This window comes from Polypterus senegalus, chromosome 3 (genome assembly GCF_016835505.1).
Source record: "Polypterus senegalus isolate Bchr_013 chromosome 3, ASM1683550v1, whole genome shotgun sequence".
Classification (NCBI taxonomy): Eukaryota; Metazoa; Chordata; class Cladistia; order Polypteriformes; family Polypteridae; genus Polypterus; species Polypterus senegalus.
Window position 1 is genome coordinate 24,746,393 of NC_053156.1, and position 13,876 is coordinate 24,760,268.

Sequence of the window (13,876 nt, forward strand, 5' to 3'; positions counted from 1 at the left end):
TTAAATGCGTTAGCTTTAAATATAAAGTCTTAATTTCCTCACCTTCCCTATTCGTTACCCTTAAAATATAAAAAAATAAAAAGCTATGTAAATTTGACGCAGATATTTGTTAGAACGTGATATTCCACCTCTCCAAGACTTTTTAAGATTTTCTGGTGACTGCAGATGATTAGGAAGGGGGGAAGGGTGGAAGAAGGGGGGTTGTTTGCGGGGACCTGCGTCTTGCCTTCCCAAAGTTTCTGGACTCATTGCTGGGGGATCGTGCTGTTTGTTAGAGGGCTATTTCGGATGTCTTCGTTGTTTGTCTAGCTGCCTGGGATGGTTTGTAGAGCTGCTGTAGGTAGAGCCCTTTAACCTTGGAATTCCAGTATAGAGCTTGACAGCGAATCAGAACTCACAGCCGCCCCCTTTGAAACGAGGCCACCTGCTGTGTGGACTCCCGACACTCGCGCCCCCCACAAAAAAAAAAAGATGAAACTTTTACAGTTCCGTACATGTAAAATAAAAGCTACCCGAGGGAAGATCTCTTCAAAAGCAATACTTTAGATCAGGCGAAACGAGTTGGGTCTTGTTTGCTATTCTGGACTTTTCATAAATTGTTGCAAGTCTGCCAGTTAATATATCGATTAATGACACGCGGGTAGACGCTGATCTGCTAAGCGGATACCGCCCTTAATTGTTTTTTTTAATTGAACTCCAGAATGGGAGATATATGGGTACAAAAAGATTTATATTTAATTATAAATGCATCTGATTTCAGACTGATACAATTACCTGTGTGTTAGTCTTAAACTAGCTTTCCATGATACACAGATCGTGTAATGCACTTGTGTCATTAATGATAAATAGGATCATCTTCTAACACCTTTATACAAACAGACAGATAGGAATAGGTTAATAATTGATAAATATGATAATAGAAGTCACTATATGATAGGTTATAGTTGTGCCAGTTTACAGTTTGTTTAAAAATAGCCTAAAAGTCTACATTTTATGACTTAAAAATTATAAATGCCAGCAAGAATACATTGTAAACGCAGAATAGTTTCTTCAGGGCATGTATTGTTGAATCACAATTGTATGTGTAATCATAGTTATTTGTGTATTTGAAACTTTATATAGCTCACAATTAAAAGGGGTCTTCACTCTTAAAAATACTGTTTTTGTAATGGCACTATATGGCTCTTTACTGGGTTGTGTAGTTCCCCATAGAACCTTTGCTTGACAAAGCACCATCTCATTCCGGGAAGGCATCTTTGTATATGAAGTTGGTTCTTAATGCTTTGAAAAACTTCCTAATACGCAGTAAAATGAAATCTTTAATATATGGTAGGCTGCCTAACAAGACACTAACTGATCAAAAAAACCAGAACTTAGCCTGCATTATTGTATGGTACAAGAGTCCTCTTAAAATCAGGACCCATTGGTATTTCACAGATCTATTACCATCCATTCGTGGTTATTTACTATATGGAGACTGTTACAGAGTTAAATAAATAATGATTCTTTCTGAATAGGGAACCAAAAATGGTTCCTCTACCCCTATGGCATCGCTTTGAAGAACCACTCCGGCACCTTTATTTTTATGAGTGGACATATATATTTACCAAAAAAAAAAAAAAATCCTGAAAAACGTATCAGACAAAAACATTCTAAGTCTTAAATCTGAGTACAGGCGACCTGAATTAAATTAAATTAGGTAAACCTCTTGTCTGCATCAAAAAAACTGCCAATAATTCTGCTAAATGCATATATGATTACAGAAATAGAGGCACATGTGGATGGATAAGACATAAAGCCCACGTGTTAAAAAAGCCCAATGTCTACTGAGGTATTTTTGTGGTTCAGGTGGGCAGCATTCCACGATTTACAGAAATGCTTGCTAAAAGGTAGCTGCTTGTGGAGACTTGCCAAAAGTGAGCCTCCATGTGACTGTTTTAGTGTTTCCATCTGTTTTCTAGATGTGGAGAGACAGACAGGGCTGCACGAGATAAAAAGAGAGAAAGTGCTCTCATAATAGCTTTCAAATGAGTGCAGTTCCTTCATGGAAAAAAAGAAAAAAAAAAAAGTTTTAGCTGCTTTTTATTGTACTGAGACTTGACAGAGTTGGAACAAAGTGTGAAATGCCAAATATTATTCCAAAATATTACAAGAATATGCTGTTATAAAGAATCAGAATGCAGTAAACTCATTTTTTTAATTTCTCAAGCTCTAGAAAGTGAATGGTGCTTTATTAAAGTAAAGCTCAGCCTAGCAGGCTCAAAGGGCTTCAGTGCCAATAATGCAAGAGACTGAAATATTTATAATCAAAAAATGAAATTGAAAGCATAAAACATACAAAGTATTATTTTCAATTAGTAGTGTTAAACAGATCCATAAATACTCACATTCTACTTTATGGAAGCAAGCATGTGCTGTATTAACTACGCACAGCTACAGCACTCATAAAAGTTAAATAAAGCACATTTGATTTGATTTGATTTATAGTTTCATTTTGACAAAGTGTCAATTTCTTTTTTGTGAGACTTTGAAGTTTAGAACTTTGATGCAGGCATGTCATATTTTTATGAGCTCTTCATCAACTGCATGTAATCTGTTAATAGATGATCCACTTACATTTATCATTTACTTTCTGTCCCCTTTTATTCCAGGTATGGTTGCACTGCAGCCATTCAAACACAAATTGCAAGAAACAGATATCTATCTTGTGAATTGCAGTAATAGTCAATTCATAAAATGAAACACACTTGACAAGACTAAAAAGCCCAAGGGAAAGGCATGAAATATCTTTGAACTACATTCCACTAGGCTAGTTATAAAATGTACACAGGATAAGTAGCCTAGATCTCCAGGGTGCTCCTGGGCCCAGTGAAAGGTGTCCATTCTCCATTGTTTGAAATATTTGGGCTGGCATGCTTGGGTGCAATGGTTTCCAGATGAGGTTTAAAGCCCCAGTGTTTGTTTAAGCAGCTCCCTGTGAATTGAGGACTGTCTCTTTAAGAAAGAGGTCATTCATAAATCCTAAGGTCCATGAGGGTGGACCTGGCCACCAAGGTAAACATGAGCAGGCACGGACCCTCTCAAAGCTTCACTCCTTTCCCAGTACTTCTCCAATATGTGTATCCTTAAAAAGCCTTTTGAAGATCATTAAGGGGAAAAAAGATATTTTATTACATCATTATATAGGAATATTTTAAATATGTCCACTAGTGACCTTATAAAACTGCACATTTCAAATGAGATCTTTTATTCTGACCAATATGCATCATTCAGCATTTGGTCTTAATCTTATTTTCTCTAAAGGTAGTTTGTTTTCTATGGCACATTTATGTTTTTTAAACTTATTAAAGGCACTATAATAAAATGACATCTATCTAGCCATCAACCTACAACTACAAACAGTTAAGTAATACTCCATCTTATGGAGTGAAGCCTGTTTTCTACAAAGCTTGTTTCATTATGCATAAAAGCTATTTTACCTAAATATATCATATTTCAAAGTTAAAAAGCATTCAACTATAAATAATATATACCTCAGCCTATGCAGAAAAAAATATTATTAGCTTTCTGAACCACTCTGTGGAATATTAATTTCTTTACTACTAGTGTTCATTTACTCAGAGGAGATTTGAAAAAAATATAAAAATAGTACTAACAACATCTAGTACTCATCTTTATTTTTATGTAGATATGAAATACGATGTTTACAGTGTTTTCAACTATCAATCTACTATCCAGTCACTTACATATTTGTCTAACTATCATACAGAGGTAACTTTAATTATGTGTGACTGAGAGATATATATGGTATATTATAGATATAAAACTCAAAATCAATCAATCAATCAATCAACATTTATTTATATAGCACATATTCATACAAAAAAAATGTAGTTTAAAGTGCTTTACAAAATGAATAGAAAAATAGAAGACACAATAAAAAATAAACATAAGTCAACATGAATTAACATAGAATAAGAGTAAGGTCCGATGGCCAGGGTGGACAGAAAAAACAAAAAAAAACTCCAAAGGCTGGAGAAAAAAATAAAATCTGTACGGGTTCCAGACCACGAGACCGCCCAGTCCCCTCTGGGCAATCTACCTAACATAAGTCAAACAGTCCTCTTTGTATTTAGGGTTTTCATGGAAGGACCTGATGATGATGGTCACGTAGACTTCTATATAAAATATAAAATATGCTATCTACCTATTTATGCATCATGCATATTACTTTTTATTAAGCTTGGTAGAGACCTCTGCAGAAATCTAACAATTATACATTGCATCTTGCATGTCCACTTATAATATTTTGTATTTCATTTCTTATTGTCTATCTTATCATGCACAATGTTAACCTTGTTAGAGACAGATACAGAAACCTAAAATCAGCCACAGTGTCTTGAATATCTGCGTACAGGACATCTTGTATTTCATATTTATGTGTGTATAATGCACAGTGACTTCTGTTAAACTTGTTAGATACAGCTATAGAAATCTAACAATCATTTATTGCATCGTGTGTATCTGCTTATGATAAATAGGGCATTTTGTACCTATCCATCCAATTATATGTCACATGAAAGCAATATTATAGCCAATTTTGATGAGTTTCTTGTGATAAAAAGCACCAAAATATATATTTTTTGTATAGGCTGAGGAGGCCAAATACATATCCAAAAGGAGTTTAAATAAGACCAAATGAAAGCAAGCTTCCTGCATCCTTAATTAATGGTTTGCGCTTAAGTCCTCTATTCAAAAGATCATCGCTGCCACCTTGTGGTGGGAATTTGTTTTGCAACGAAAAACACTCGAGTCGTTTGAAATATCCTCTGAGATGCACCTAACTTGAGAAGATTTATTTTTGTTTGCAATGAGTTTCATGAATGACATGAATTTTAATGGTGTTTGTTTCTTTTGGCCCCTGTTGAGTGCCTGTGTCGCCATATGTTTATATTAACAGTACAAACAAGGCTTTAGATCCATGGAGATGAGTCGTCTGTTCTCACCATATAATTTCTTGGCTTGTCACTCATCAGGAGTAAAAGTGTGCGTTTATATATAAAAACTGAGACAGTCAGGGTGTGGGGGATGCGGGTCATGATAATAATTTTCTATGAAACCTTTGCTGATGTGATGACCTTTTTTTCTTTCCTCCCTCCAACTGCTGTGGCCTCCTCAGAGGAGGAAGGCAGCTGCCTTCAGGATGGGCAGAATTATAAGGACAAGGATGTATGGAAACCTGAGCCCTGTCGGATCTGTGTGTGTGACACCGGGACAGTTCTGTGTGACGAGATCATCTGCGAGGAGCTAAAGGATTGCCCCAACCCCGAGATTCCATTTGGAGAATGTTGCCCTGTGTGCGGCGCTAACGCACCTGACAGAGATGGTCGTAATTTATTTATTTCTTCTTCATAAATAAATTACAGATTTTGCTTTTGCAAGTAGTTATGAATGGCTGGTCTTGTTTCTAACAACAAGTCCAGATGATTCATGGCTCAGTTACTGTTCAGAGTCACTTCCAATTTCACTTCATTGCCTGGGCTTCTCAATTAAAGATGTATTGGCTTTGGCTCACATCTTTAGCATAAAGCAAGTGAGTGAGACTATAAGGCCAAGAATTACTGATTGTCAAATAGTTTTGTATTCCTTCCTCAAAGGGTACCATTTCAAAAGTTAATCTTTACAGTCCTAATTTGAACAGTTCTTGTGATAAGTAGTCAAAAATGAAACCCAGAAGCCCCAGGGCAATAAAAAAGACTTAATGTGAAATTTGAAGTGCACTTGGAAAGCCATTTTCTGCCAACAGCAAGTTGGCTAACAGATCATTTCTACTGACTGAATTTTAAACCACAGTGGATGTATAAAAACAATTAGTGATACCCTTATCCATTTTAGAGTCAGGCTTTCTTCCTGTTGTCAGAAAATGGTTCTGTTCTTATAAACAATAGAGTGTCTGAATGCTTTTTTGCTTTAAACGCACTTGCCCATTTTAAATGCTTCCTTTTTTCTTTCCTCAGCTTATCTACTTCTTCTCTGTTTTTTAATGCCTCACTTGTATTTGCCAGCTTATTATCCTCTAATAGCCTGACATCTTCAATTAAGAGAACAACACAGCATGATGCCTATCATTTTTTTTCACTTTTTCCATATTCATGTTCATATTCATCCCACTGACATTCATGTTCTGTCTCCCCCCTCACACTATGCTATGCCTTTGACTTTCTGCCTTTACAGCTCAGCTGAGGTTGTCCTCAGTCTCTCATGTGGCAACACCATAAGTTGCCCCCAGATGGTGGGGTTTGGGGGTATGGTTTCATGGGGAATGGCAGGCTAGGCTGGGTCACATGGTCTTTGTGTTGGGCATGTTGGGGTACGACTTGGGGTTCAAAGTGGACTTTGTGACACTTATGCACAGGATTAATTTTCTTTCTTTGTCTGTCTTTCCTGGTCACAGGGTCGCCGGGTCAAAAGGTAAGGAAACCAGCCATTCTAATTCCTTGTTCAGCATAAGAAACATGCAGCCTTTCACTTTAAATGATTACAACCCACTTGTACTGCAGTCTTTTTTAAATTAATAAATAAATAAATAAAATGATAATAAAGCATCCTGCGGTGGGTTGGCACCCTGCCCAGGATTGGTTCCTGCCTTGTGCCCTGTGTTGGCTGGGATTGGCTCCAGCAGACCCCCGTGACCCTGCATTCGGATTCAGCGGGTTAGAAAATGGATGGATGGATGGATGGATAATAAAGCATGTTATTAATAGAATGCCTTTTCTACACTGAAATTAAATGAACAGCTCTTTTTTAAAACAACATACTGCTAGTATAAAGTTTGAGCAGTGTTTAGTATAATTGAGCAACCAAGGGGATTAATACTGTCTTGAAGAGACAGAGTGATGTCTCATTTTAAAACCAGTTGAACCTTTGTCAGTCCAAGCATATAATGTTGACATTATCAGGGGAGCTGGAATACAAATTTAATTCCGTATTTTAGTTTAATTTTTGCAAAGTCTTGGTGACCCTGACTACTATATCACTACTTATGCTATAACAGATGGTATAGTGGTTAGTGGTACTGTCTTATACCTCTGAGGATCTGGGCAGGATTTATCAACAGGTCTCAATCTGTGAAGAGTTTGCATGTCATGTCAATTATGGGTCTTCCTTGGTACTGTGGTCACTTCTAAACACTTGCAGATTAGTCTGAGTGATGTCTGTAAAATGGCACAGTAATGGCCTTGTATGGTCAGTATGACCAATTCTTCCAGAATACTTTTAGGCACTCTGCAATCCAAAGGCAGGAGAAAGCAGTGTTCAGAAAATGGATTATCCATTATTTCTTTTTGTTGCCTGTTCACTACATAGTCCCACCATCCTCCCAAATTCTGATCCTGTTTTATTTATTACCATTATTATTTTGATTACAGCACATTGTTTGCACTGCTACTTTACAGTTCCAAGAACCTGTGCGATGTCTACACACTCTCACATTTGTGTAGGTCTTACCATGCAAACTTCACTCAAGCAGTGAATAGGTGAATTGTTCTTAGGTAGACCAGTGAATTTAAACTGGTTTCTGCATACATATCTGTAAGTGCAGTATGTGAGCGTGATGCTAGTGATAAACTGGTATTACGTTCAGTGTTCATTTCTGCCATTTTCCCTTTGCTGCTGTTATAGGCTGTGATCCCACTTGCATCTCCAATGGAAAAAGCATGCTTAGAATGTATTATTATTAGTGTTATTTGTATTATTATAAGGTAGGGATCCCTGTGAAAATGAAATCATATATGATTATTGTTACATATTTACCTTTTATCTCTTTTAAATTAAGAATGATAAAACCCCCATGTAGGCTTTTTTAAATTTCTAATTTTAAACTGCTGGTGGTGCTTCCCACTTTGTGTTGTAGTAGACTCCAGTGCTGGTGCAGCTTAAATGATTACTAGTGAAAGTTGATAAAATACATTGATACAATACTAATAAAATATGTGGAACCATAAGTTGGATAACAGTTTTCATTTTTAGTTTTCATTAAGAAATACACATTTTAAACTAACCAGGAACACAAAAATATGTTTGACTCATATTTTCCTTTGTCTGATGTATGTATGCAATCACTGACATGCATCCCAAGCTGATGGTGTCAGGACAGTGCTGTGTTTGACGTAATACAATTATCTGTTTCTCTGTTTTTGGTCACACAGGGACAGAAGGGTGAGCCAGGTGACATTACTGAAGTAAGTGCATATTCTATGTATATACATCCAACAAAGTTTTTTTTAAACGAAACCACTGTAAGAAAAAAAAAAAAAAAAGCAAACATGATCTAGTGACTTCTTAATGAATTGAGGGCGTTGAATATTTATAGTGATTTACTAATGTCTTGTAGATAAAACAAATTATTAAAGAGAGCAGCCCTCTTAACGCAGAGAGTAAAATGCCAAAATGGGCTTATACTTATAAACAGCTGCAAACAACATGAAGAATAGCAAAGGCATATCCCTCAATTGTAGAGCAACTACCTCTATTTAGTGATCCAAATATTGCCCATCATTCTCACATAAAGGCCTTCATCATCTTCCCCATCATGTCAATAACCATTTACTAACTTTTGATCTTTTTTTTTCAGGTTGTAGGACCAAGGGGGCCCGGTGGTCCAATGGTAAGCCTTATTGACGTCAATTGCTGACAACATCCTTTACCAGTGCATTCTCTTTTATTCAACATTAAGCCCTAATTCTTCATTATTATGATTCACATAGGGCCCTCCAGGAGAGCAAGGACCAAGAGGAGACAGAGGAGACAAAGGCGAAAAAGTAAGTCACACACCTTTGTATCTGAACACCTTGAAATAAAACTCAGTCAAGTTGTCCAAAACGCCTTTAAGTAGAAGCATCCTGCTTTCACTAGTATTTTTTATTGCACATAACTGAAACAGACCAGCATTACAATAAAATGTAGTTTAAGGAAAAGGACAATAGGAGTCCAATGACTGATAGAATAACATTTTCTGTGTTTCATAAATGCAGAGAAGTCACCAGATAGTCAATGGGATCTGAAACACCTTTTCTGCTGCTAATGGGTTTTTGAGGTTTGATGAGAGTCCTAGTCCAAGGTTCTACCTTCTTAGTGGTGTCTTTGCCCCCACTACCCACTCTTTCAATGTAAAATGTATCCCCATATATATACTTAATAACATCTTTTAATGATTTTAATATGTTTCCAAACACCTTCAAAATAGTGAAATTTAAACTATATAAATATGCATGGTATGTATTAACGGACAGAACTGCACATATACATAACATTCTCAAACCTACAAATAATCACAGCTCTAGAACCCTGATCACTGTCTGTATGGAGTTTGCGTGTTCTCCCAATGTCCACATATATGTTTCTTCAGGTACCCCAGTTTTCCTTCTTAATGAGCTTAATTGTTCATTTGTAAGCTGGCCTAGAACAAGTGAGTGTGGGGGAACGCATGTTTAGGTTCTGCAATTGACTGGAATCTCTTCCCAGGTTCATTCTTGCCCTTTGTTCCATACACTTGGAAATATGTATTAATCCCTATAAACTTTGAGCTCTATATTCAATAAAAATGTTTTTGGAATTGATACCTATAAAGTAATAACTTTTTACATTTTTAGAAGTCTTCAGCGAAAGAGAATGTTGTTAGTATAAGCACTGACCATCTGCCTAAACAGGATTTTCCCCATTTACCTTCCTTTCACTACTTTACGCATTATATTAGATGCAATTGCATAATGCCTGTTGATTAGCTGTGTGTATAAGAAGCTTGTCTGTTGTGATGTAGGAGTACACAATGGCATAGCAGGTAACACTATGGCCTCATTGCATTTTGGTCTCAGTTCAGTTACTAGCTGATATGGATGTATGCTCTTCCTATATTCATTGGGGTTTTACTGGGGACTGTTGTTTTCCCATGACAATCCTATTTTAATGCTGATTCATGATTCTAAATAATTGACTCTGCATTATTGTGAATTTTTGCTCAAGTATATGGGTGAGGAGTGAGTGGTTTGGGGGGTACCAACATTGTCATGACAGGTTTATTGGTTTGTAAATGTTTCTCGAACGTTTGTCTTCAATGTCTCCTCATCAACTGCATATCTAATTAGTTTCTTCTGGACTCCCATAATCCATTCTTATTTAGAATTCTTTCTGGGTGTCTATCCTGAATGCTCTTCCCTTTAATGCCCACTAGGCGTCCTCACATATGCAATGTTCAATTGAAAGAATTCTGTGGAATGAATTAGATTAGATTAGATTAGATTAGATTAGATTAGATAAACTTTATTAATCCCAAGGGGAAATTCAGATGCATACAGCAGCAGAAACAAAAAAATAAGAATACAGACTAATAGGACAGATAATAAAGCCAACAAATCAATCATTTGATAAGTAAATAAAGAAATAAAAATAAACTTAATGAGTACCCCGTGTGGAAGAATTGACTTGCCTGATAAAAGTGGCCAGAGCCCAGAACTCCTCATTGAATGAGCATGTGGCTAAAACTGCTCCAAAAGAGCGCCTCCTGGAGGGTATTTTTCATTATGGCATCCAATTATGCCCTCATCCTCTTTTTCACAACAGCTTCAAGAGTGCCCAGGGTTCGCCCAGAATTTTGTAGGCCTGGATGAGGTCCTGCAAAAGCCTACACTGTTTATTACTAAAAAGATGCAATTCCCTTAGCCACTCAGATTACAGCATGTTTCTTAATTCAGGATTATCCACACAACAAAGATGTTTTTTATAACATAAACTAAAATTTGCACATCTAACCAAGGTTTTGTTAACATTGTCACCATATTTCAAAGTCATGCTACAGGCACCATGCTTAGTTAAGTATAACTTTCTTACCTGAAATAGCTACTCACTTTGAAACTTCACTCTTCCTGAAATACCTGAAATATCTCGGAACACTTTTATCATAATCTAGCAGCATAACATTAGAATTTAAGTGAATGTGGGTGTCTATAAGTAGGTAGTAAACCAATACCTAATCAAGGGCTGTTCTTGAATTTAAGATAATGCTGACTTGACAGGTTCCTGCTCCTTCTTGAATTGAAATAAGTGAGTTTAGGAATTTGATGAATGATAATTACTTTTGTTTCCTCCCACATCGCAAAGACATGCATGTTACATTCGATTAAATTGGATTATTCTGTATTTGTCCCCAAGGGAAAATCAAAATGTTACAGAAGATCCCATATAAACTTAAAAATACAAACAACCTCCACTAAACATACATAGAAACTGCTGCTCTGGATAACAGAGAGCTGTTGTTGTCAATTCTTAACCAATCTAATTTTGTTATGATATGACTGAATAGTTTGAGTGTGAGTGTTCTCTGTGATATTTGGTCATTCAGTCCTGTCACAACTTTCCCTTCACCCTCCATTGCACAAATTTTAAGTACAACACCAATTTATATAATGCATTAGATTATAAAGACAGGATAATCAGGAAATTTGACAGACAGAGTTGGGAACCATTCAGAAAGAGACAAGAACATTCTTAGCCACAATGGTACCTAAGAATGAAATTCTCTGCAAAGTGTTGCTTGTTAATTAGCATGTGCAAAGAAGAATGTCACTGTACTCTAATCACATGATAATAAGGACCCTATAAACCTATTAAAGTAGCTGGTCTGTCAACTCTTAGTTGGCCCTGTGTAGTTGTATGTGGCTTCTGTTCTATCTCATCAAGCCTGTGCTGAAATAAAGGCTTTGATTCCTAACCGGGTCTTTGCCCGATTCCCACTGTGTATATGTAAGTTTCCTCCACATTAACTCTGCAGAGTCTAGCTTGATCAGTTATACTATATTCACCCTTCCAAAGTGGGTTTGAGTGGTCCTGCTGTGGATCTTTTTAAAGCTTACATTGCTGGAATAGGCTATGACTGATAATGACCCTACAATAGACAGGTAGTCATAAGAGAGATGTTCCATTATATATTTATGTTTGCTCCATATTCATTCACTCATTCATCCAGGGCGGATGATGGTCCTTATGGATGACACTGCAGTTGTGACCCGCTAGGCTGGCTACTTTGAGCAGCTGTTTAAAAACTGATCCTCCAGCTAAGATGTTGGATATCTCTGGGTCCGTGGTTCTTGAGGCTGATCCTCCAATTAGCTATGAACCACCCAATCTCACTGAGATTGCACAAGTGGTGAACCAGCAGAGGGTAGGGAAGACCGCAGGGTTCTGTGGCATCCAGGGTGAACTTCTCCAGGCTGGTGGTAAGGCTGCCTTGGCATTGCAAGCAGTCTTAGCTTCCATTTGGGAGATGGGTATCATCCCAACTGACTGGAAAATGGGGCTTGACGTCCCAATCTGGAAAGGGAAGGGTGATCACCTAAATTGTGGCAACTACAGGAGGATAACACTGCTCTCGGTGCTGGGAAAGGTCCTCGCTAAGGTCATCCTCAATTGGATCTGTGATCACTTGCTCACCTACCAGCGACCGGGGCAGTCTGGTTTTACAACTATAAAGTCTATCATCAACCGTATTTTGGCACTAATTTCATAAAGCGTTCAACTCAGTTGATCAAGCTGCCCTGTGGGACATCCTGAGACTTCACAGGATCTCCTCAAAGTTTCTGTATTTTATGGCTAGCCTGTACACTGGTACTATGAGTGCTGTGCAGAGCGGAGGCAGAACCTCTGCATTTTTACCAGTTGATTCTGGGGTTCATCAGGATTGTGTTCTTTCTCCTATTCTGTTTAATGCTTGCATCGACTGGGTGTTGGGAAGAGTTGTGGGGTCCAGTAGCTGTGGGGCATCTCTTGATGAAGAAGATTCACTGATCTTGACTTTGCCATGATGCTGTGATGTTTGCAGAGTCTGAGAGGCTGAGTGAGGAGTCTGAGTGTCTGGGTTTGCAAGTGTCCTGGATGAAAACCAAGATCCAGGCTTTTAATGACCTCTTTGGCACAGCCATCAGTAGTGTGTCTATGGAGAGTGTCAACCTTGTCGAGAGGTCTACTTACCTCGGCAGAGACATTCATGTCTCTGGTGACTCTCCTATGAAGTCAATAGACCGATTGGGAGAACATGGGGGCCATGACGTTGCAGGAAAGCGTTGTGTGGCGCTACCAATATCTTTGCAAAAAAACAGAAGGTCCAACTCTTTAGAGTCCTGGTGCTTCCTGCTTTGCTTTATAATTGAAAGACATGGACACTAGCCAGTGACTTGACACAAGGACTGGACTCCTTGGGTACGGCTGGTTTAACTTTGTGTCGAATGAGTGGTTGCTCATGGAGTACCAAATGAGGCACATTACCTGCATTGTGAGGGAGTGTCAGTTATGGCACTACGGCCATGTGGCTTTATTACCCAAGGGTGATCCGGCTTGCAGGATCCTCATTGCTGAGGACCCGAACAGCTGGATCAGGCCAAGGGGACGCCCACGTAACACCTGGCTGCGGCAGATAGATGGTCATTTCTGGAGGGTGGGACTGGACCGTGTGTCTGCCTGGGGGTGTGCCAACCAGGATCCTGAACTGTTTCATCATGTGGTGGATGCGGCAAAGTGCTGTACCAATGCATGCTCCCTGACCTGATCTGACCTGATTCATCCATTTACTAAAGCCATTTCATCCAGTACAGATTATAGCTAGTGCCTAGAGCATTGGGCCCAAGGCTGAAGCAAACACTATCCATTGTATGGCAGTCAATGAATATACAGACTTCTTACAAAAGGGGAGTTTGTTCAAATGTTACTCGATCTGTATAAACTGAATTCCAGTACATCAGTCACAAATGTTGTTTATTTTTTGCTAACATTTTACACACATTTTTTAATTCCATGCACTTTTACTTTTCTGTAAAGATTAAAAGTTGGT

At 37.9% G+C, this 13,876-nt stretch overlaps 1 protein-coding gene across 2 annotated transcripts in view; it reads left to right on the forward strand.

Annotated features, from left to right (window-relative positions):
* The window catches only part of LOC120524931 (collagen alpha-1(II) chain), a 101,769-nt gene that overhangs the window by 898 nt on the left and 86,995 nt on the right, over positions 1-13,876 (forward strand). The window contains exons 2-6 of one of the 2 annotated variants that reach the window (XM_039746804.1): positions 5,180-5,386; positions 6,455-6,471; positions 8,208-8,240; positions 8,633-8,665; positions 8,766-8,819. In XM_039746804.1, the coding sequence (XP_039602738.1) occupies positions 5,180-5,386; positions 6,455-6,471; positions 8,208-8,240; positions 8,633-8,665; positions 8,766-8,819 (344 nt within the window). The remainder of the gene's footprint in view (positions 1-5,179; positions 5,387-6,454; positions 6,472-8,207; positions 8,241-8,632; positions 8,666-8,765; positions 8,820-13,876) is intronic. The other variant, XM_039746805.1, reaches the window with a different exon arrangement.